Source organism: Athene noctua, chromosome 14, assembly GCF_965140245.1.
Source record: "Athene noctua chromosome 14, bAthNoc1.hap1.1, whole genome shotgun sequence".
NCBI classification, from domain to species: domain Eukaryota; kingdom Metazoa; phylum Chordata; class Aves; order Strigiformes; family Strigidae; genus Athene; species Athene noctua.
In genome coordinates this window covers 15320011-15344687 of record NC_134050.1, presented here as the reverse complement: position 1 = coordinate 15344687, position 24677 = coordinate 15320011, and the positions used below count along the sequence as shown (strand labels likewise).

Below are 24677 nucleotides of genomic sequence, written 5' to 3'. Positions count from 1 at the left end.
AAAGGAACAGTACAAGCCTCAGTGCAGAGTTAGATCACCTGCAGTTACAGTTTCTACATAAAAGTCATCAGAGTTCACTGAAAATGATACAGACTGCTGTGGTTCGCTGACTCCACACTAATACAGATGCCAGGATTATCTCCTGAACTTGCCTGAATAAAGCATGGTTCATTCATGTCAGAAGATGAGATGACTCTATACCTTTGTTTCATTAACCTATTAAAAAATTTATTTAGGCCAGCATCATTCACAGCACACACAGTAGGAATAAAAAGTAAAACCAAAAAGTATTACGCACCATTGAATTGTTTATTTCTGATTCTCATTCTATATACTAAGATGATATGAGATTCACATTTGTTGCTATTATTTCTGGGCTACAGCAAGCTAAAATAACATTCGTCTGTCATAAATCCAAGATTTGTTCAGTTGTTGCGAAGACTTGCATTTCATAATTCAGTATGAATCTTGATTGTTCTGTTCAACATTCCTATAGCAGTAAAGAACAGAGACACATTGGATTTAAAAGGAGAGATGGTAGAATTTTGGCTTTGTTAAAAAATGAATGTTAATTTCAACGGATTATATTCACAGGTTTTTTTCTTCAAAGTTTTTTCTATTAAAACATAAGAATTTCTCTACTTTATTCAGAACAAAATAAATTCTAAAACCACAAAGGTCTGCAAAATAGAAAGCTTTTACTGTTAGGCTCAACTGAAAGAGTAAAATTTTGTTCTTAATCTGATTGGGATAAATGTTGGCCAAGTCCACAGAATGCCATGGATTTATACCAATGATAGATCAGAATCAGGCTCACCCAGATCTTTAACATATGATTCTGATTATGTGCAAGTTTGTTTCTAAGAACACTAAAAGAAGTAGTACGTTGCAGAAGTTTATATTGACTGATATTCTTGAATTACACATAACTGTAGGTTTAACTTGGACCCTGAGAAGAAGTGCACTGACAGCATGCTGTGGGAAGCACTGGAAATAGCACAGCTCAAGCATGTGGTGAAAGCGCTCCCTGGGGGCCTAGGTAACAAGACTTCCTTCTCGAGAAGATTCCTTCCAGTGTTCATAACAGTCCTGTTTCACATTTACTATGTATTCAAAAGGTAGCTGCTGGAAAAAAAGCTTTTTAGGTTTATGGAAGGTGACAAAAAGTGCTTGCCAGCAGGCAAAGGCCCTGTATCCATCTAACTCCCTTACCAACTGCACCAGCAGGGCAGAATCATCTTTCTATTCAAATCAGTGGCAAAATTATTTTATTGCAATATGTCTTTGTAATGAAGCACTGAGGTTTACAGGCCTTGTGAATTCAAATAAGGTGTCAAGAAGTCAGGTGTTACCTAGAATATGTTCTTTTGTATTTTCCAATAGTTGTGTCCAGGGAGGAAGATTTCAGAAGCTTAAAGGTGTGAATCATTTGGCCATGTAAAAAAAAGAACCAAACAAAAAAAAAAAAAAAAAACACACCAAAAAAAAAACCCTCAAAAAACAACACACCATAAAAATGGTAAGTTACACAGCCTTAGGGTGAAGAAATGATGGATGCCACTTTGACAGGGGGGTGCAGTGTCCTAGACCGCATGACTGCGTATATTCCAGAGCCACTTGCTCTTAAACATCCTTAGCTACTTTGTCTAATAGATGTAAAGAATATCATGAGACAGAAGTACCTGTTGTTTTGCACACTGGAAATAAACAGGCAAAATTGGGTCACCAGCAGCTGCAGACGTAGGAAATGTTACTTTGAAAATCTTTATGCTGAAAGTGAGACATTATTTTCCAAGCAGCTGTTCCACTCTGATCTGACCCTCTCATACACACACACACAGGCGCACACCCCATAATAGTGGTTTTGCTCTATCACTTCCAGATGCTATAGTCACAGAAGGAGGTGAAAACTTTAGCCAGGGCCAGAGACAGCTGTTCTGCCTAGCAAGGGCTTTTGTGCGGAAGACGAGCATCTTCATCATGGATGAAGCCACGGCATCTATTGACATGGCAACAGTGAGTTTGGAGTGTTTCTGATTTCTTGTCTGTCTTGAGGGGGAGACAACTGCAGTTCTGTCTACTCTGTAATATGGTTACACCATATTTAGTGCAGACGTGTTTACAGTCCAGGGAGTTGTGAGTCATTGCTAACTAATCTAAAGAGCTTTTAAATGGTTTTACTGGGGGGTTAATATTTATTCCAGCATTGCTTGCATTAGGAAAATGAAGCATGTTATTTTCATTGGTGGTTTGATTTCCTAAAGTAAACAGTGCTTTGAAAGGTCAGCTAGGGTGGGCAGTGAAGGGTAAATTGGCAAACAGGCAAATTTCCCCCACATGGTGGACAGGACAAGTCAGGAAGTTAGAAGGTTTGAAAGTAGAGTCGAGGAAATAATCAGAGACATAGAAAAGACGTAGTGGATTATTGCATTAATTGTCTGAAATTGCTAGACAGAGGTTAAACCACACACTAATAGTGCACTGTCTGGATTTTAGCCAAATAGAACAGTACATTCTTAAGATTTTTTTGTTTCCCTCTGTTCCGAGAAATGTTTCTGTCGTCCTCATGATTATTCTATGAGTAAAGAATATAATGGGAAGGCTTTATCATAACAGGTACAATTTTTAGTGTGTTGGGTGTCAATAAGGTTGGGAATTAGACTGTACAGAGCCCAGTTAAAACAGACGTTTTGAATTTTGATGCATTGAGGATATAGTTTCTCCATTGAGGTACATGTCTAAAGAACAGATAAGAGCAAAGAAAGGCATCTGTGCTAGAGACATTTCTAGGCAGCTTGGTACAGAACGTTTCCTAAATAGCAAGGGATGAGTACTTGTTGAGTGAGAACTATGTATGTTAAGACCATCTTAAATATCATCTGGGCTGTTAAATACCCAGGTACAGCACACTGCCTTGCTTATCCCTGCCCGCCTTGGTGTTAGATGTCCCCCGTGCGTGGGGACACTCCCAGCCTCCAGCAGGGCGAGGAACACACGGCAGAGGCGCTAGCATGCGGGCAGGACAGCCTGGCAGGACCCCGGATTCACCTTCCATCCCTCCACTGTAAAACCGAGGTCAGGATCAGAGGGGCTTGGGGCAGGGCACCAAAGGCCAGGGGCTGAGGCTGGCAGGCACGAGCAGGGCTGGCTAACGAGACCAGGCTCTGGCTTAGTTCTGGCATGTAGTTAACTTTTTCTGCAACAAAGGGTCAGTAAAAGTACGTCAATAAAATCATTGGTTACTTAAGCCGCCTTAGTGTCCGTGTGTCCATCATGCAACTTCTGTGGTTTGAAAAGCAACTAATGCTTTGCTTTACGCAGGAGAACATCCTCCAGAAGGTAGTCATGACTGCGTTTGCTGACCGTACTGTGGTTACAATAGCAGTAAGTACAGTCTGTGCTGCCATTCTGTTGCAAGCAAGAATCAGAAGTGCTACATTAGTCAATTCTTGTCAATGTTAAATGTGTTCATTTGGCCATTAATCTTTTTTTTAAATTGATGTCTAAGTGTAAGCTTTCTTTTCCATTTTAAACTGCTTTCTTATTTAAATACATAACAACAGCTTCTTAAATGTGTTGCATGATGCTAAGTCTGATTGCCTGTAAAGGCATGTAATTTAAGTAATCTATTTTCTGTTACCCATTTTAGGCTAATTTAAAATATAATATGACTTTGACTGATGTGAAATCTGAGAATAAATTTCATCAAGCTATATTAATCCTTTAGATAAGGACAAGTAAAATTGTGTAATAGTTCTGCCACTGGATAAAGCAATTACATTTCAGAATTTAAACAAATAAATGAAAATCATAGTAACTTTGAAAAATAAACATTCCATCCCTGTTGACAGTGATTGAATTTAAGCCTGCATATTCTTGAAGTGGTTGTACAAAGATCTTGAGTATAAAAAAAAAGGTTTATGAAAGAGATTTGACCTGAATCAAAGCAGCTGGCTCGACAGATATGTCAGAAGTAATACATATCTTTTAGTCCTCTATTTTCTAAAAATACACCTATTTCAGGGTTATACCAGAGTATTCTGAAATTAAATATCTCTGCAGGAGTAATACAGACCCAAAAAGTCCAATGCAGTGACAGTCAACTTTAAACAGTGGAATTCCATAAAATTGAGGAGGCTTGCAAAAAACAAAACTCAAAAATAAATGGGGAAAAAAAAGCTAAAAGAGAAAGTGAAGAAAATTGAATCTGATAGGTATTGTGGAAATTACTGAAGGATTTTATTCAAAAATCCCAGGGCTATTTGTTAGGAAAGGCTTGAGTAAGGATAGAAAGAAGCTCGTATGGCTAAACAAATAAATACTATTTGAAACAACAAGGCATTCTTGTAAATCTGAACTTGTAGACAAGTAAAGAAAACAGAAATGATCATAAGTTCTGGCATATTACATGTGAAAATGCAATAAAGCAGGGGAAAAAAAGAAAAGTATGAGAGCAGCTTTTGGAAGCCATCAAAACTAATAATGAACCCCTGAATCCATGAAACACACCGGGAGTAAGAAGTCTGTCAATCTATAGGGCCATTTGGTGATCAATACCTGAAAGGAATGCTCAGGAAAGATAACGGCACTGCAGAAAAGCTAAATTAATTATTTCCAGTATGCACTGTGGAAAGAACTGGGGAAGCTTCTTCCCATTAAAATAATCATATGTTAGGGCTTACTAGGAAAAGGGTGGAGAACCAAAAAGAAAACATCATACCATCATATAAGTCCATAATTTGCACATACCTTGAAGATTTTGTGTACATTGCACGTACATTACACCTGAGAAATGTTGAGAAGCACGAGGATGATCCGAGGCGTAGAACTGCCCCTTGAGGGGAGCAGCTGAGTAGGCTAGGCCTCTTCTGCCTGCAGAGAGTAAGGACGTGTGAGAGAGGTCTGCAAAATGATGAGGCAAGGGGGAAGAGGCATCGGATGAATCTCTGAGCAGCGAGTCCCAGAGCATATGAAAGGGGGTACTTGTTCATGCAGTGGGGAGCAGGCCTGGAAAAATCTTTCCCAAGGGATGTGGATGCAGAACGTTTGTGAGAGCTCAAGAGAAGACACAGGCAAGGTCCTAGAGGAGGGACCTATTCAGTTTGACAAAGACAAACCACAGCAATCTCAGGGACACCCCTGATGCAGAGGCAGTCCGGGGCTGGGAGCATACTCACTGGCATGCCCTGTCCCCACTCTTCCCAGCTGCCTTCCCGTGGCACCACGCGGTGGCAGGGCTGCTGGCCGGGACAGCACAGTCTGGACTCGGGTGACTCTTCATACTCGAGGACCTGTGTGCAGTTTAGGTACTTGAATATCCACGTGGCTCTGGGCCTGTATATTTATCGCCAGTATTTGCACAGTAAATTAGGATGAGAAGTAGGATAAGTAGCCTTAATCAAACTTGAACTTGTCAGGAAAATTAATTTCTAGAAGTCTGTCTTATCCTGGACTATGTCTGATAGACTGAAGTGACATTTTGTATTATTTGCTTTCCAGCACCGCGTGCACACGATCCTCAACGCAGACTTGGTTATTGTAATGAAGAGAGGGGTTATTTTGGAATATGACAAGCCTGAGGTTCTGCTAGAACAAGAAGACAGTGTCTTTGCTTCTTTTGTACAAGCAGATAAGTAATAAAAATAAATGAAGCATTTTAAAGTACAATTGTATTATTTTCTAAAAATGTAAAATACCTGTAAATAAATAACATTTCATAATAAATCGAGGTTTTCCTTTTTTAATAAAATGGGCCATTTTTCTCCACCTGAAGCATGTACTTTCCTTTTTGTAAACTACTACTCTTGTTCTTATTTGCTACCAAAGAATTACGAAATATAGTTGAAAAAAACTACATGGGTGAAATATGACAGGATACTCATCAAACATAACCAGCATGGAGTTTTTATGTAACTCTTAAACTGCTCCTGTCATTTTATTAACATGTTATTTTTTATGCGTCAGAGCCCTACTGTAGATAATGCTCATGGCTGACTAAATGCAGAAGGAAAAATTATATACCAAAGGTATTTCTCAAAAGCTTGTATCTCTTTTAATGATATGACTCTGTAAAGCTTTAATATCTAAATATAAAATCTATAACCCCTTTTTTTAATCTTGTGGTTTATTGATCATTCCTGTGTCTCTTGGTCTCTCCTTTAATACGTTTTAGAAATTAATCACAAGCCAATTCCTTTAGTGTTTCTTAGGCTGCTTCACCTCTACCCCCATTGAATCACTGTATTGCACTGACTCCAAACGGGACTGAGCCCAGCTCCCTCCCGCACTGTGAGGAAGCGAAGAGGAAGCAGGTTGTGATAAAATATCAGTGTTTAATGCACACTGTTTCCAGAGAAAGACAGACGTACACATTCGTCTGGAAATTGCTCCAGATCTGGTAAATGAACAGCATTAAACCTTCCATTGTAGCTCAGAGCCATGAGACCTTGACTCATTGTCTCCTAGTTTCACATCTTTCGCCCACTGTCACACTTTTTCTAGATTCACTGTGATCTTTACCAATAAATTATATATACTTATTAAGATAACCTGCAATCACTGAAATTATCCCAATCCGACTGAAGAAGTCCTTAGCCCTGCCCTATGGATTCATCGTGACAATCGTGCCAGGATTGATTTGCTAAGGGGTTAGAATGTCAAAGACTGAGTGGAAGGCCACAATGAATTTTTCACCATGATTCTTTCTATAGCAACTTCGGCTTTACATCTGTTTTTGTCCTCTTCCCCTTTTTGAAGAATTTCTAGTACTTGGGAAAACTCTTTTTAAAATCTCTTTAGCTTGCTCAATTAATTTGCGATCTGTTTTTTAAAGGCTTTATTTTCTAGAAAAAGACATCTCAGTGTTCTCATGGGATATGTGATATTTTTAATGCATTACTTCTAGCACTGCAGCAGGGAACAAGGAAAACTGAAGAACTGTTGTTGCTGTTTAAGTAGTGCTACCAGCTCCACAGACCAGTATTTACAGCAAGGGAGTGAAGGACACAGCATATCACTAAGAAGACTATATTATATCTTAAGGAATCTATATCTATATATATCTTAAGAAATAAGACCTCAAAGTGTCATGTGTTTCCATCGTAAATGGGGCTCATATTTCACAAAGCAGCATTGCAGGAGAGTAGGGTGAGTTGGTTCACATCCAGTGATTAATAGTACCACACTGCTGGATAAATACGTGTGAATAGGGAGGCCTCTCAGCTACCACTTGGACAGAACACACTTCACCATTCCTCAGCACATTTTATCTACTCTTGTTTATATGGGGTCAAGTCTGAGGGGGTTTCTGCCCCCTAACTCCAAAGGGTTGGAGTCTCAGCAGTGACCAGAAGCCGTGTCAAAGAAAATTATTCTATGGTGGGAGGCTCACTGCCATTATCTGAGTGATTAAACCTGTTGCCTCAAGAGAAGTGTTTCGGAAGTCACCAGTTCAACCAGGCACACAACTGTACTTTGCATGGCAGTGAAGCACTGCTAAGCGAAGTGCTGTACTCAGATGGGTGCAAGACAGCCCCAGAGCAGCCAGGTGAAGCTGCTGAGGGGAGCTGCCATGTCCAGACTTACATTTCTCCTCCGAGATGGGACTCAGCTCAGTCCCAAAGGTGTTGGTGGGATAGCATGCCCATAGAGATGCAGCCAGGGTCTGGTTTATTTCGTTTGCTTTCTATAAATGCTCCTATTATACAAAAACCCTTACAGCATTGACCCCCTTGTCTTAGCATGGCCATTTCATCCTGTTCTAGGGGGACGCTGTTTCCTCGGAAGGCCGGGGGGCACAGCGTGCTGCTGCCTTAGCCAGCTCTGCTCATGCCTTCCCCTGCAGCTCTGCATAACCACCGCCCACCGCTTCTCTTCTGCCTCCCCCCTTGTACAGCAAGGGCAGTCGTGAGGTTTAATTGATGTTAGGCTAGGACTGGGTAGCCTTTGAAAGAAAGGTCTACTCTCTTCCAAAGGCAGAGTAATACCATAGTGTCAACTACGTTTTAATCTAACAGTTACACTATCTTCTTTGAGAGCCTTAAAATTAAGGGGGGGGGGGGGGGAAGGGCGTGGAGTTTTGAAATGTAAAACCTATTTTGTGGGTGGAAAAACTTACCCTTCATGATTCAGTACAGCAGAGTGGGATTGTTCATTCCTGTGAGCCCAACTTGTGCAGCAGCTCTTAACACAAATATGTTGGCTCACTCAGAAGATCTGTCACTTTTTTCTTTTAAGTATCTGTCAGTTGATCCACAAAGACAGGGCTTCTCTTTACTCAGCTTTAGAAATTCTTTAGTAGAAGCCACTTGCTTTGCTGTCCCATCTCAGCCAACAAGTGCTCAGAGGTGAAGGAAAAGAAGTGGCAAATGACAGTCCCAATAAAGAAAAGAAGTGGAAACAAGGAAACACCCTTCTTGCTCTCTGAAGCCCAGGATTCCTAAAACCAACATGGTGTGTTTATTTAACACCCCTTGCCATAACAGGCTCCATGGGTCATTCCTAGCACCAGACTGTGAAGAAATTTACCTTTCTCTTTTAAAACACTCCTTGCTGGCACGTTTTGTTTGGGTTGTTTTGTGTTTTGTTTGTTTGTTTTTTTTTTTTTTAATTCTACATTCGTGTAGTTACCGCCCTCTGGAGGAAAAAGTACAGAATAAGATAACGGTTAGAAAAGAGTAAGGAAAAATGGCACAAAAGGCATGACTGCCTCTTAAATAGGTCTGTCTCTGCAAAAAAGTGGGAGATCCCAGTGTATGAGGTACCCATGTCCATTATCTGCAAAAGAGTGTTACCAGTGAACTGCATGGTGGTGCAGAGCCTCTTCATGCTCACTTCAAAATGCTGGAAGTAGCTGTGAGCTCCCATCAACTACAAGCTCCCATGAGCACCACGCCTTTGACAAGTAAATCTTCAAATTGCTTCATCCATTTGTTGGTTTTTTATCAAATGCTTAGAAGGAAAAGTATAAAAAATAAACATTTCTTAAAGTTAAATTGTGTATATAAACCATGTACTTAAAGTGTAGGTACAGGTGACACATTCGAGCATGCACACAAAAAATGTCTAGCAGAGAAAGCGATATAGGGAAAGGGGAGGTGTGTTGGCTAAACAATGGCCTGGCAGCCAGGTGCCAGCACACCCTGTGGTCATACTAGTTTTATTTATCAAAGCGGCAAGAAAGACAACCCAGAACAGGAGAAACTGTGGAGTATTTGGGATGAAATTCCTCCAAAAGGAATGGATGTGTCCAAGGACATGCAACTATTTGTACATGGAAAGTAGAAATAGTCTAAAGGAACAGTAATCACTTCATTAAAGACTGCTCAGAGAGCTCATACTTAAAACTACTATTCTGAAATCCTTAGGTGGGCCACAGTAAGTAGTTGTAGGTGGTGAAAGTTAATTTCAAGCCCAACTGGCTAGCTCCCAACATCAACCAGGCAATCCCTGCCAATGACTGCTGTACCATGGCACTCGGAGCCAAAACTGGAGGGGAAGTCCATGGACACATACAACTTGAAACACATAATCATAAACCCACTGGCACTAAAGAAAAACCTGTTATCCAGATATCCTGGGATGCTTTAGCAACTCTACCGTTTTGGTGTCTAAACTGAAATAGAAACACAATATTTAAATCAGACTAAGTGAACACATGAATGAGAATATTGCTGTTGAAACAAAGGAGCAATCACATCGGAGTGTTTTTAAATAATGTCTCTTACCACAAAGGAACACCCTTACACTCATGCACACGCATGTATTGATCCGCACACAGACATCATACCCCCGACACACAGGTTCTAGCCTCCTGTCTCCTTTTGGTGCCTCTTGATTTTGATGCCTGCCTGGAAGTTCATGTCACTCTGGGTTAACCATTTGCAGCCGGATCCTTCTTCTGCAACTTTCACTGTTATTTGGACAGTAGATGTTCTCCTGTGCACTCAGCGGCTGTTACAGAGCATGTCATTTCAGAAGCAAGTTCTTTCACACAAATCCTTCCTTACTCAAGGGTAAATAGCAAATTTTCTAAGCGCAAACGATCCCCCTTAATTCCAGGTCTCTGTTTAACCATTATGGTCTTGGACCTGGCCTCTTCAAGCACATTTCCTACCACTGCCTGCTCAATTCATTAGACAAATGTTTTCTTCCTGCTTACAGGAAGATGCGCAGGTGAATTTCAGGATTTTTTTTTTTTTTTTTTTGCATTAAAGATTTCCTTTAAAAGCATCCCCAGCACCATTTTGTTTTCTATTTCACGGAATAATTCCCCTGCTTGAAACCACACCACCCTGCAAACCTGGCTGTTAATGGAAGTAAATCCATCCTCGAACAAATATTTACAGAAAATCCGCTGTGAGGAAAGGGGGCTGCTCACACCACCGCGGCCTGAAATACCACCTCCCCTTTCTTTAGGGGGAAAAAAAAAAAAAAAAAATCAAAAACTGAGGTAAAAAGGTAAAGAAAAGCAGCCAGCGGTCACAGGGGAGCACTCGGGGGCTCGGCTCCCCCCTTCCCTTCCCACAGGGCGACGCTGAGGAGCTTCAGCTCCTCCCGTTCAGGCGGGAACGCCTCAGCCCCCTCATCCTCCCCCCCCCAGCCCGCTCGGAGCTGGCTGAGGGGCCGGTACCGGCTCGGCAACCGCAACATGGAGACCGGGAGCGGTCGAGCCCGGCCCCACACGCCGGTTCCCGGCGTGTGGGGCCGGGCTCGACCGCTCCCGGTCTCGGCGGTGCCGCCTGGTGGCCGCCGCGGCCTTTCCCGGGCCTGGCTGCGGCGGGGGCTGCGGCGGCGTCGTGCAGGCGCTCGGCCCCCGCGGCGCGGCCGTCCCCGTTTTTTTTACCCCCCCCCCCCCCCTTCAGCTCCCGCCCCCGGCGGAGCGGCGGCTGCATGGGGCGGCGCTGAGCGGCGGAGCGGCGGCGGGGAGCCATGCTGTCGAGGAAGGGGATCATCCCCGAGGAGTACGTGCTGACCCGGCTGGCGGAGGATGTGCCGGATCATGCCCGGTACCGTGCGCGGGAGCGGCGGGCTCGTTTTGTGGGCAAGAACGGTGCCTGCAACGTGGCCCATAAAAACATCCGGGAGCAGGGACGCTTCCTCCAGGACGTCTTCACCACGCTGGTGGACCTCAAGTGGCCTCACACGCTGCTCATCTTCACCATGTCCTTCCTCTGCTCCTGGCTGCTCTTCGGCATGGTCTGGTGGCTCATCGCCTTCGCCCACGGGGACCTGGACCACAGCACCCGGCTGCAGCGCGACCCCGGGGAGGGGACGGCGGGAGCCCCGGCCGGGTTTGTGCCCTGCGTGACCAGCATCCACTCCTTCACCTCCGCCTTCCTCTTCTCCATCGAGGTGCAGGTGACGATCGGCTTTGGGGGACGCATGGTGACGGAGGAGTGCCCTGCCGCCATCCTGGTGCTGATCGTGCAGAACATCGTGGGGCTGGTCATCAACGCCATCATGCTGGGCTGCATCTTCATGAAGACGTCGCAGGCCCACCGCCGGGCCGAGACCCTCATCTTCAGCAAGCACGCGGTCATCGCCCTGCGGGAGGGCAAGCTCTGCTTCATGCTGCGGGTGGGTGACCTCCGGAAGAGCATGATCATCAGCGCCACCATCCGCATGCAGGTGGTGAAGAAGACTGCCAGCCTGGAGGGGGAGGTGGTGCCCCTCAACCAGATCGACATCCAGATGGAGAACCCCGTGGGGGGCAACAGCATCTTCCTGGTCTCCCCGCTCATCATCTACCACGTGATAGACAAGAACAGCCCCCTCTACGACATCTCCCCCGTGAACCTTCACCACCACGAGGACCTGGAGATCATCGTCATCTTGGAAGGGGTGGTGGAGACCACTGGCATCACTACTCAAGCCAGAACCTCCTACCTGGCAGATGAAATCCTCTGGGGCCAAAGGTTTGTGCCCATTGTGGCAGAGGAAGATGGGCAATATTCTGTGGACTACTCTAAGTTTGGCAACACGGTGAAAGTGCCCACCCCTTCATGCACTGCTAGGCAGCTGGAGGAGGACAGGAGCATTATGGACACCATGCCATTGTCCCCGAAAGGCACAATAAAGAAGAGGTCTGTCAGGCTAAAGCCCAAGTTTACCATAAGCGATGAGCCTTCCTGATGCCTTTTGACTGGGGAACTCTGTTAGGGCTTTGTGTCTGAAAGATCTCATAAACTCAAAACACTGAGATGGCCTCTAACTTTTTTTAAATTCAGGTTGGTAGCACAAGGTATGTTCTGGTGTTATTTATTGTGGGATAAATCTAAAGCTAATTATATTTTTTTAAAGGTGTGAGAGATTTCAAGCAGCACTGGGAGTAGGAAAATCATGGTCTGCCACTTTAAATTTGAATTCAGACTGTCCTATTTAATTGCACGATCATTTTGCATTGATTCATCTGCAGGTAATGACATTTTCTCAAAACATAAATGTATATTTATCCTCAGAGATTGCAGTACTTAGGGTCTTGCAGTGTCCTCAAGTCAGTAGTTTTTAAATGTTTTTTTCTAACTCGAACAATCAGTATAGCAAAATAAAATATTAATAATTAATAAAGTAGGCTGGATTTAAATTATAACAAAAGGGCCAGGCAATGTTATGTATGACACGAGACCAGATCTGGAAGTGTCTGTGTATTATTATACGCTATGTCTCAAAGAAATATAACTGCCAGATTTGCTTCATCCATATTGTGTTGTATGGAGCCACTCCTACCACATGCAATATGAAATGTATTTGAATATTTACTTTTGTTTATTTTAAAACCCTTTACACTTCCAAAATAAAACATTCAGGAACACCTTTTTGGACTGTACATTTCTGATAGTAAGCAATGCCTTTAGATACTAGATAGCAGATAGTGAAATTAATTATAAATAGGAAAAATTCTGTATTCTGATTTCTAAATGAAGAGAAGCAACATCACACACACACACACACACAGAGCCACATGGCAATAGGATACCCTGTAAAAAAACTAATCTGCCCCTTAGGTCAGAGTGAATTCTGTTAGATAATCAGGGAATATAAATAGAATTAGATATTTTAAATGAAAGGGCAGTGCTGAATGCTGAAATTATATCTGCATGCGGTAGGAAAAACCTTTCACTCCTTTCCCTCTTGTAGAAGAAGGTGAGGTTTTTGTGCTTAGGGAAAGGAGGAATGCGTAAGACTGTGCGGTCACTCCTGGGATGCTGTGTCACAAAACACACTCCTGCTGAGGAAACGGTTCCCTTTGCATCCTGACCTCCCTACAGAGCCGGTGCCTGCCTTGGCTTTCAGCTGAATTCAAGATCTGGCGTTTGCCGACAGACATGCAGGAGCCATGTTCATCCCCTCAGTTCCATAGTGACAGTAGGAGCAATTCCCCTTAGCACACTCCTGCAACTCCTCTGTCTGGGGATATAGGTAACAGCAGCAATTTTATTTCAGTGCAGGATTATTAGGAGATAGCAGCAGTATTAACTACAGCGTGCTATTAACAGGGCAAACTGCCGCTCAAGTAGAAAAAGATAATGTCCACATAAAACCTAAAAGAGGGTTACAGAACTGATCCAACACCTGCTTACACAAGCTGTGCAGAGGCACCAAGTTACTTTCAACTTAATTATTCAAGGAGCTTCTAGTATCAGGTTGTTGTGTGTTAAGTAGTTCACAACAGACGCCTAAAATGGTTTGTGTTGGCAATAATATGGTACATTTTTGATGCCTTGTCAGTGTAACAATACAACAAACTCATTCAAAAGTGTGACAAAACTTCCATGTTGATGATAGAATATTTGCAGGCATCTATATTAAAATGAAATCATGTTTGGATAAAATTAAAGGTTGTTTTAAAATGCTAAATAGGAGTTATATTTTCAATATTTATGTATTTCAGTTTTATGAAGACCTGTATCAGCATTATCAGACTGTCAGCTAAGAGAATAAATGCCTGTTCAGTTTCCAAATTCCCGGTACACCAGTACTATTCTGTGAAGAGCTCTAAAAATGTGGTCTGCGTTTCACAATGAAAAGACAGTCAAACTAGCATTAACAAGTAGTCAGCAAAGAACATTTGGAAAGGCATTATTTTACATTTGTAATCAAAAAAAAATCCCATTTTTTAAAATAAGGAATGATTAAATGCCTTTGATGATTAAATTTATTCTGTAAGACTGAGTCTAATTGTCACATTATTTTCCAGCTTTCCCTTTTACTGCCTCTGCTCCATCACCCATCAGAGGGGTGCTTACAGTAGAGCTATTTGCATTTCCTATACACATTTGTTCCTTTAAAATTTCACTGTTCGTTATCACTTGTTACAATACCACTGCTCTAGTCTTTCAAGAGTCACAGACAAAATATCAGAGTTAGCTTTCCAGTGACTTGAAATCATTGCCCTCTCCACAGTGTCCTCAGTGCCTTATTGAAATGTGTAGGATGCATCTTAAGGTTCTTGCATAAAGCCACTTCAACTCTCGTAGCGTTTTAAAGTTCTTTCCGAGATTTGACCTAAATGTGAAGCAGTTTTAGCAGCCGTACCATGCCACTGTTGTCAGGAACTGATGCAAGCCTCCTTCTCCCTTAGGGAAATCTGTGCTACAGAGAGGTAGAAAATTCTCTTTGTTCACTGTGAAGTGGGAGGAGAAAAACGGGAGGAAGCAATTTGCATTCGCTGGGCTGCTTTCAGGACCACCTTTTATGTCAGTTATTTTACAAGAATCTGCCTAATTTTCCAAAGTCTTGCGATAAATGGGCATCATAATATTATGAGGGAGGCAGGATTTGTGCTATTAAAATCACCATAGTGACTTATTTAAATCAAAGTCTTGGTGACTTTGTATTTCAGGATTCTTTTCGTTTTAAATCCTTTTGTTCTTTCAACATTTAAAATATTCAGAAGCATTTCAAGGGCAGAGCAAGGAAGAATAAGTGTATTTATTTTGTACTGAATAAGTGTGTTTATTTTGTACTAGGGATATTACTTCTTTGTGAGGATCCTTTCATTTTGTCATTTACAAAGTCTTTGAGAACACAAATATCTGAAATTGTTCTTAAAGTTGTACTTCTGGCTGCCCCCATTCTCTGTAGGAAGGTTCTGAAGAAGGCGTCAGTGCTATCATTTGACGTAGAAAAGTCCTTATTCTTAGCAATGAGCAAACACCGCATTTTCCATAGTTGAAGTCCAAAGTGAGTGGGCTTTTGAACTTTCTCTCCCAGCCTACGTCTGCTTTTTGGTAGGTGATATGGTGGTTGGGATCCTGCTGAGCAGCTGGGGGAGCGCGCTGGCTCCCACCACCACTACATGTGCCCTCTGCACAGAAACCAGTGTGAGGGAAGCTGGAGGAGGCTACGTGCTCAGGGCTTGCCCTGAGAGGGGAGGACGTGGGCACAAGAAGTGGGAAGCTGTAGGTTTTGCAGTGACCCATTGCTGAGTTTAGGGTGCAGTGGAACCAACTGTGTCCATGGGAATTGCCTTTCATGCGGTTCAGAGCCTGGAGACCATTGTCAGTTTATACCCATAGTTCACACTGTTTAGCGCATTTGAATTGGAGTTTGTTAAGCTTAGGATGGACAGAAGGATCACAGAGCTTACTAATCAGAGACTGGAGAACACTTATATACCATAGTTTTCAAATACTTGTAGTGACTGCTGGTGAGAACATAGCCACTGGTGTATTGTTTTCAGATTGCGATTCCTAATGAAATCGAGTGACATACATACACAAAATCAGAGTATAACAAGGTCCGACTTTGTCTCTTTATCCCCCAAGGCATATGATAAGTGGAGTATTATAGCAGTAGAACGGTGTCCCTATAAAATAGATACAAACCCGAAGTGAACTCCAGAGGCAGCATAATAAGGCAAAAGAGGGTTGGGGACACAAAATAAATACATTTAAAATCCACAAGTGACACAACGGGAAGGCAGCATCAAGAAGTAATAAACTATTTCCTTTTGAAGCTCTTCACACCAGAAAAGATGTGACAATGCTGAGATGAGAGAGCAGAGACCTAAAAAGCAGATATAAGAGGCTGGTCTTTAACAAGGTCAAGGTTTATGTGTTAGTACAGATTAGCCATGGGGTCAATGTCAAAATTCAGTCTGCCCTGTAAGGCGAGACTGCAGGCTGGGCATGGTCAGCATTGCTCAATCCAGTGGGTAAATATTACTGTGTGTTGAGCAAGGTACAAGTCGCAACAGAGCCCTGTTGGAAGCAGTGTTAGGAGGGCTTTGGGGTGACAGATTCTTGTGGTTCGTTATTTATTAATAGTTAATAATATCAATCTCACGAATTTTAAATAGTTCTTTGAAAACTGAATTTGTTTCTTCGTGTTTTCCTTCCTCTTCCTCTCTTTCATTATACATTGGTCAGGTCACCCTGAAGGGTTGAGGGAGAAGAGAGGATCATTGCATTTTAGGCTCCCTGGTTACACCTTTCTCTCTCCCCGTGCTCAAAGCCAGACTGGTGTTGCCACTAAAAATGGGCAGGGTCAATGCTCTTTGCAGGGCATGTTCCCCTGTGGCCCTGCATTCGTCCAGGGCCAGCTGCCACGTTCCAAGGTGGACATCTCAAACCCAACAGCCCTGATGCAAGGTTCCTGGAAGGCGGTAGAAAGATTTCACCCATTTCAGTGGATTTTTGGATCAAAGGACATAGTGTGCCGACCTGCCGAAAGCATGTGCTGCAGCAGAAAGAGGGGTGTAATCAGTGCTGCAGACCTTGCTCAAGCAAAGCTGCTGTGTGAGGTGAGAAGACCCTCGTGTGAAGGAGGCCTTGGGTAAGCTGGACCAGAGCGGGCGGTGGGACATGTGGCTCCATGGCTGGTGACGGTCTGACTGCCTGTAACAAATGACTCAGTGTACTATTTTTGATTCAGCAACAGGAGAAAGATACGTGATACAAACCTCCACGCCCCCCTAAGGAGAACTATTAAAAGAGCAGAAGACATTCTTGAGAGGCTGCAGATACCTCTGCCTCCATCCTGCTCCTAGCACTGCTGGGTGCCTACAGAGGATGGTATGCTGCATGGTTTTTTGTCTTACGCCCCTATTTTAATACATAGTGTGACTTTAAAGAATCATCACAGGGGTATGACTCAGTTTAAAAGTAAGTTTCAAAAATGAAAATCTGCAGCCCCCCTTCACCACTTGCCCCTGTCAACCTCTGTGCCTGACTTACTGAGGTTAAATGCAGATAGCAACTCTATGAGAAGTTTCCTAACAGATCTCTTACTGCAAAGTTGAGCAGCCTTAAATAATCAAGCCCAGCTGAACTGAAGGGAAGGCAGAGACCTTGTGATGGTGGCCCCACAGAGGAACAGGTCTCCTCTTTCCTCCCCTCACAGGAGCTGGGACCTGCCCTTGCGGGAGGCATCGAGCATCCCATGCCATTCCTCTGCCCCTGCTGCCGTGAGAGCAGTGAGGCCCTGAGCTGGGAGTAGGGCTGCCACATACTGTTACAGGAGGTGGGAGACACCCTTTTCCTTCCCTGATTGTTCCTTGTGCATTTGCTATTTTAAGTGGCAAATACCTGCTCATTGTTTACACTTATGTCTTCTCTGCCCAAGAGAGGGTAGGCACAGTGTATAAATAGTGTTGTTGTTACTATACTCATTATGTTATTGTAGAGCAGAGCTGAGGCACAGAGATTGACAGTGGGCATCAGCAGCAGCAGGAGCCCTTAACTTCAGTGAGCTTCACATCAGGACGTCATGTGAAATCCTGGGCCTTTAAATCCAAGAGAGCTTGCCAGGGAATTCATTAGCACCAGGAGTTCCCTCTTTGGGTTGGGCACTATTAGGTTAATGGGATGTGCAGCTGTCTCAAATAGTCCCTGATGGTGACTTTGCTGCAACAATGATGCTGTTCCCCATGTTTTATGTTAAAAGTCTCCTTCAGCATCTCCTGGGTACTTCTTCCTGTGCATTGTGAGTAAAAATCTTGGTTTATTTCATTTTCTCTAGAATGAAAGAATGTGGTCCTTGTGTGTTTTGTGTAATCCTATATGCTGAGGTATTTTAATGTTTATGTTATGGGCTGAGATCATCTTGCCCTGTTGGTTAAGTACCTGAAAGGAGGTTGTGACATGTTGGGCGTTGGTCTCCCAAGTAACAAGTGATAGAACAAGAGGAGACAGCCTGAAGTTGTGCCAGGGGAGGTTTAGATTGGATATTAGGAAAAATTTCTCCACTGAAATGGTTACCAAGCACTGGAACAGGCTGCCTAGGGAAGTGGTCAGGTCACCATCCCTGAAGGTATTTAAAAGATCTGTAGATGTGGCAGTTAGGGATGTGGTTTAGTGGTGGACTTGGCAGTGTTACGTTTATGGTTGGACTTGATGATCTTAAAGATCTTTTCCAACCTGAATGATTCTGTGATTCTAAGTTCTCACAGTCTCCAGGTGAGTGCATACAAATAATGGGGACAATGTTTTCTATACCCTGCCTTTGCCCCAGATGCCTTTTTCCAGTGTTGTCATCCCTACTTTAGCTTTAAAACTTGAGAAAATAAGTCAGCAAGATAATGCTTCTTCCATGGGATGGGTGGAAAAGAAGAGCAGTGGGATGGGCAGGAAGATCGAAGTGTTCTTCTTGCAAAATGTGTGGATTTTGTTGAAGCAGAGTGACCAGAGAGCAGCTTCCTTATATAAAATGATGGTAAATTTTGACCCTGAGTGTAAAGAAGCTACCCTATGGAGCTATTGCCAGTGATGTTTGAGAAGATGACTAGCACTCTGTGGGTGTGCTGATCACTAAATACATGAGGGGGGCTTGATTTGGAAGAACTAATGACTGGCTTCACCAACCATGGAGAAAGCTCATGCTTGCTGAGAATTTATCCAGAATTACAGGCAGTAAACAGATATTTTTTCCAAAGGCAGTATCTTGTCTTTAGGAATGTCTCTGTAGGAAGTAGCCATTATTTTCTCACAGATTTTTTTTTCTATCAAGTGTTGTCTGGACATGCGTAGCTGAAATCTTTACACTTAGATTTTACCTACTTTACTAAATGGATGTGTTTGATAGTGATACTTGATCATTCTGTTTGAAGGGTTGTGCTTTCATGTTTCTTTTTTTAAATTGTGGCAAAATTGTTATTCCTTTACTTGATTTTTGTTGTTGTTCATTAATGTACATAGCCTGAGAAGTTTGTTACTTCTGTTACATTCTGGAACAGCATCTGTTTAAGGGAAAAAAAAAAAAAAATTCCACAGCATGCCATAGCCCTGTGACCCACAGTCAGAACTCTTAAATTACAGTACTACCATTCAAGATATTTCAGTGGCATCACAAGTGTTTCTACTGTTATGTGCAGATCTGTCCTCACTGAAACGAGTCTGTTTCCTTTGTTAAGGGGAGCTCAATCAAGTTTTAAAATGTAGGTTTCCTCAAGAGTTTCATCTTCAGTAGAAACCTCACATCTGACCCTAGATTCTTCGCTCTGCTTTTCAGTTTTGCAAGTTACACAGGAGATGAAACCAGATCCATCCTCGTAGTTTTAATTTTGTACTTCTTCCTCAACTGTAGTCCCTTACATCAGGAAGCTAAACTCACCCTGTTTCTGTTCTTTACAGATACCCAGCACTGAAGTATTACATCCACTCTAGCCTTTGGATGTGCAGTACTTTATCTTCAAAGTCCTAACTGCTTCTTGTCTAGATGGACCAAAATCTTTGATTTTATTTTTTCAAAGAGAAGAGGATAAAGGTCTTGCACTAAAGCCTCTCCATAAATGCATCATGTTGGCTGAGTTGTTTGTGTTCTACTCTTAAAACTGGAATTTTTATGATTCACTGATGTCCCGAAACAGTAAATAACTATTTGAAGAGACTAGTATAAATAAAAGACTCCCTACCTGCTTATTCCCCTTGTTTGGACTTGGCCTTGAACAGGCCCAGTGTAAAAGTGTCATGTGCTCAAAAATCTTCTCTGTATTTCTGTGAGCCTCTGTCTGGACTGCCAGAGATCTCTTACTGCCTCCTTAAGGTGACTTCCATATCAAAAATGTCTTTGTTTAACAACTACTAGTATTAACTTGGGGACAACTTCTTTGGTGGCGGTGGAAGGTATACATCCCACCTATTTCTTCCCCTTCTACGCACACATTGTTGATCCCAAACCTGTAGGTGATACAGGGGTGGGCCGCTGCTGCACTTTTCACACTTTTCAGTAATGTATGCCTGGTGAGGCAAGAATCATGCTCAGGAATGATATTACCAGAATGGCCTTTATAGTTTTGTTCTGTTTTAAAACTAATACTTTAAAGGTTTTTTGTGTGGCTCTGATTTGCAGTCAGAGAAAGTTTCTTAGCAGCACTGTTAGGTTTTCCTACAAAGTAGAAATAATTACAATTATTTACAGTAGTAATACTCTTATACTAACCTATCATAAAGGGAGTTAATGTATCCATAGAAAAATCCACAATCTCATATTAAAAAGTATTGCTAAATTTAAACCAGTCCACAAAATTTTTAGTAGTATGTTCTCATTACTCAATATTCAGTCATAACTGGTTTCACATTGACTGTCAGAGAAGGTATTCCAAAGTGTGCTGAATTCAACAGATGTCTTCTTACTGACTTAAAAAAAAATCTGAATGTGGTTTGGAGAATGCATGATTAAAATGGTGTGCTCTCAGTCATGTTTCATTCATTTCTCTGAAACAGTTTAAATTAAAAAAAAAAAATACTGATCAGCATTAGTTGAGAGATTTGATTTGATCCTTAGTGAGTTACAGGGGGAAACTTCTGTTAGTTTATTTTTAAAGTTTATGGTGTAGCTATAGCTCATCCAGTTCATAACTGTGGGATGGAAAAGTCAATAATTTCCACATCATTCTCACATATAGAAATACTTCCTTAAAGGTACAATCTCCTTTAAATAAGATTCCAATGCCTCTGATGAATTTGTGGGGCATCTTATTCCATTATTCAGCCACACTAAAAAAACCCTTGAGTATTTGCTAACTAGTATTAAAATTTAAACTAAGAGATACAAAACAACAATAAAACAATACAGTTTACCTGCAACCTTGAGTTGAAAGACTTGTTCTACACTGCGTTGAGTTGCTGGATGAAAAACCTCACATATTAATGTTTTAATATTGTCAGATGCATTTGGAGAGAACTGGAGTTTCCACATACAAGAATATCGTAGACTGGTTTGGGTTGGAAAGGACCTTAATGATCATCTGGCTCTACCCCCCCTGCCATGGGCAGGGACACCTTCCACCAGCCCAGGTTGCCCACAGCCCCGTCTAACCTGGCCTTGAACCCTTCCAGGGGGGGGCAGCCACAGCTTCTCTGGGCAACCTGTGCCAGGGCCTCACCCCCCTCACAGGGAAGACATTCTTCCTTAGATCTAATCTAAATCTGCCCTCTTTCAGTTTAAAACTCTCACCCCTCATCCTATCCCTATCGTCCACAGCTTTCCTGTAGCCCCTTTCAGTCCTGGGAGGCTGCTCTAAGGTCTCCCTGGAGCTTCTCTTCTCGAGCTGAAGCCCCCAACTCTCTCAGCCTGTCCTCACAGGGGGGTGCTCCAGCCCCTGAGCATCTTCGTGGCCTCCTCTGGACCCACTCGAACAGGTCTGTGTCCTTATTAGGGTGCCCCCAGAGATGGACACAGCACAGCAGGGGGGGTCTCACAAGAGCAGAGCAGAGGGGCAGAATCCCCTCCCTTGCCCTGCTGCCCACACTGCTATTGATACAGCCCAGGACATAGCTGTTTTTCTGGGCTGCAAGCACATATTGCTGGCTCACAGTCAGTTTTCCATCCACTGATACCCCAAGTCCTTCTCCTTGGGGCTGCTCTCAACCCGCCCCTCGCCCAGCCTGTATCTGTGCTGGGATTGCCCCGACCCATGGGCAGGACCTTGCACTTGGCCTTGTTGAACTCCATGAGGTTCACACGGTCCCACCTCTCCAGCCTGTCCAGGTCCCTCTGGATGGCACATCCCTTCCCTCCAGCATGTCGGCCGCACCACACACCCTGGTGTCATTGGCAAACTCACTGAGGGTGCCCTCAGTCCCGCTGTCCATGTCACCCACAAAGATTTAAACAGCACCAGTCCCAACCCCGACCCCCGAGGAACGGCACTTGTCACTGCTCCCCACTCGGACATCGAGCTGCTGACCACAGCTCTGCATGTGACCACCCACCCAGTTCCTTATCCGCTGAGTGGTGCATCCACCAAATCCGCGCCTCGCCAATGTAGAGACAAGGATGTCAGGCAGGACAGTGTCAAAGGCTTTGCACGGGTCCAGGTAGATGATGTCAGTCGCTCTTCCCTTACCCATCAATGCTGTAACTCCATTTGTCAGGCATGATTTGCCCCTAGTGAAGCCATGTTGGCTGTCACCAATCACCTCGCATGTGCCTTAGCATGGTTTCCAGGAGGATCTGTTCCAATATAATTAATTTTCTCCAATATTAGTTTTTATTACTTGATTGGCTTCATGTAACTCTGTTCAGTCTTCGTGGCTCTGATAGATACATACATACAATGCTTGATGTTGTCAGGTACAAAGTTTGAGATGGAAAGTTCAAGACAGACAGTCTTATTTACAACTGTGGCTTGTGTAGGCATTTTTCTTATCTCAGGAACAATAGGAGACTTTGCTAAAGCAAGGAAGTCTTCCATTAAAAAGCTGCTGCAGTAGGGTACTCCTGGGACACTAAGCCAAGAGTGATTTATTACGGAAGGAAGAATTGTGACAGAAATAAAGTATATGCCTGCTGTTCTTTGAGTGCTCTGTACCTGGGCTCGGTAAGACACTGCAGTTACATACATACATATATAGTGTGTCATGCTGCATATATTAAATAAATTTTGTTCTTTGTTGAGGGCTGTGGGTTTTTTGCTGGTAGCAGGAATAAGACCAAAGTGTGGGTCCTATCAAGATGATAACAAGTAAGCACTTGTCTTGAGCAGGCTGTTTTCAGCCCATTCATTGTCACTTCCACCAACTAAAATATTCTGTTATTTTGTGGCAAACTAACAGAAGATCTATAGTTTGAGGACAAACTAGTTAAGAAGTAAAACCCAGACAAGGATTTGATGTTAACACTCCTCAAGTATCAAACCTAGACTCTATATTGCTTTCTCGGCACTGGAATTTTACAGCAGGGTAAATATGAAATTACATCTTATGATTGAAAGGGGAGAAGGAAAGTGAAATTGCTCCTGTCAGATATCTTCTGGAAAGCAAACTGGTGGTGAAATGGCTGGATTAAAGATAACAGAATCTCAATTTCTGACTTTTATTTTTTTTTTACCAGCCACTTTACTTTCAGGAGATTTTGTAGTGGAGAATATAACATTTTTCACTCATTTGAAATAAAACAATTCAAGGAAAGCAAAAATCCAAGTTCAATTCAACCTTTGTTTATACCAGTTTGTTGGAACTTTTGTAGAGACTCTCAGAGGCAAAAATAACATGCCAAGGGAATATATCTACTGGAGCGCTGTGTGGACTAATTCAATAGAAAGCTACAGCCAGGGTCTCCTGGGCCTGAATGTGCCTGCACAGGGACTCATAACTTACACCTTCCTGTCCCAAATGACTCTGTACACCTGAAACAAAATTGTTTTCTCCCTCAAGTTATGTCAAATAATGCTCTTTAATGCTGTTAAAGTGAAAGGACCCATAGATATACATCCTGGAAGAGTTTAATAGGATTGTACGTTACTTTGAAAGCTTTTTTTTTTTTTTTTAGTAAACATGGAAGGTGTAGGTGTTATATGAAGCAGAGACTGTAGGTAATAGCAGTTGCATGAGTGGCCCAGTAGCTCTTGTCTGATGTTATCCTTGATTATATCCTTCTCCTGTAACCACTGGATTAGAGTCTCTTCAGGGCAGAAATCACTCCACACTCACACACACACAGATGATACAGTATTTGCTAATGCTAGATAAACAGATAAAGATGTGAAAAGGACGTCGAAGAAACTTGATTAGTTCACTCTTTATAGCCTTGGTTTTGGGGGGTTTTTTGGTTATTTATACAGGAGGTAAGAGGGATTCAGTCTCAGTAAGCAATACAGTAAGTGCAAGAAATGATGTTCTTTTGACAGCTTAAACACAATGAACCTCTAGTCCTCTGGATATGAAAATGTACTTACAATAATTTAGTACTTGTCCAGCTACAGAGCTTCTATAACAAATGTAACATGTAATTACACTTTCTATTATATTTGTCCTGGCGTATGAAGTTTGCAGCTTCTCCTTGCTAGTCACTCTCATGGTCCCCAAACAGCTACGCCAGCACAATTTGAAGGGTGGTGAATTATGGGGTACAAGCGGTTTCCCTGCGGCAGGAAGAACGGTCTATTTACTTTCTCATAAAGTGTCGGTGTCATCCTAATAGAAAATAATTCCTCAGGGAAAAACTTCACAGTCTCCAAGAGCTATTCTTTCCCTTTTTTATCTTTTTTTTTTTCTTCTTTTTTTTTGGTAAGAGTTTCTTGAAACCTTCTAAGAGGCAGAGACCATCAAGTTTGCCCAATGGATTGGGCTCCCCGATTTCCTGTAGGGTAGGCAGGAACACAGGTGCTGTGGACACTTTGGAATTCTGAGGCTAGCTCTGTTTCTCAAGCTGAATCTAGACCTCAAGATCTGGAACATTTTTTCTTTCTTTTGTGTGCATTGGTTTGCTAGTGCAGTGCTATGTAGGTGTGTCTG

The 24677-nt window shown here is 42.7% G+C and overlaps 2 protein-coding genes and 1 long non-coding RNA gene across 5 annotated transcripts in view; 2 read left to right on the top strand and 1 right to left on the bottom strand.

The window, feature by feature from the left end:
• ABCC8 (ATP binding cassette subfamily C member 8) overlaps positions 1-6109 on the top strand; it is a 77925-nt gene extending 71816 nt beyond the window's left edge. For all 3 annotated transcript variants that reach the window (XM_074918309.1, XM_074918308.1, XM_074918310.1), the window contains exons 36-39: positions 936-1039; positions 1883-2016; positions 3322-3384; positions 5500-6109. In XM_074918309.1, the coding sequence (XP_074774410.1) occupies positions 936-1039; positions 1883-2016; positions 3322-3384; positions 5500-5637 (439 nt within the window). In that variant the 3' untranslated portion in view covers positions 5638-6109. The remainder of the gene's footprint in view (positions 1-935; positions 1040-1882; positions 2017-3321; positions 3385-5499) is intronic.
• Positions 308-8206, bottom strand: LOC141966023 (uncharacterized). The gene is made up of 3 exons (XR_012634533.1): positions 8117-8206; positions 4750-4872; positions 308-490 (listed from the first exon to the last, which is right to left on the bottom strand). It is a non-coding gene; the product is annotated as an uncharacterized LOC141966023 (long non-coding RNA).
• Positions 8207-10742: 2536 nt separating this feature from the next.
• Positions 10743-14168, top strand: KCNJ11 (potassium inwardly rectifying channel subfamily J member 11). Its single transcript, XM_074918311.1, has one exon. The coding sequence runs from the start codon at positions 10930-10932 to the stop codon at positions 12130-12132; it is 1203 nt and encodes a 400-aa protein (XP_074774412.1). The 5' UTR covers positions 10743-10929; the 3' UTR covers positions 12133-14168.
• The last annotated feature ends 10509 nt before the right edge of the window (positions 14169-24677 follow it).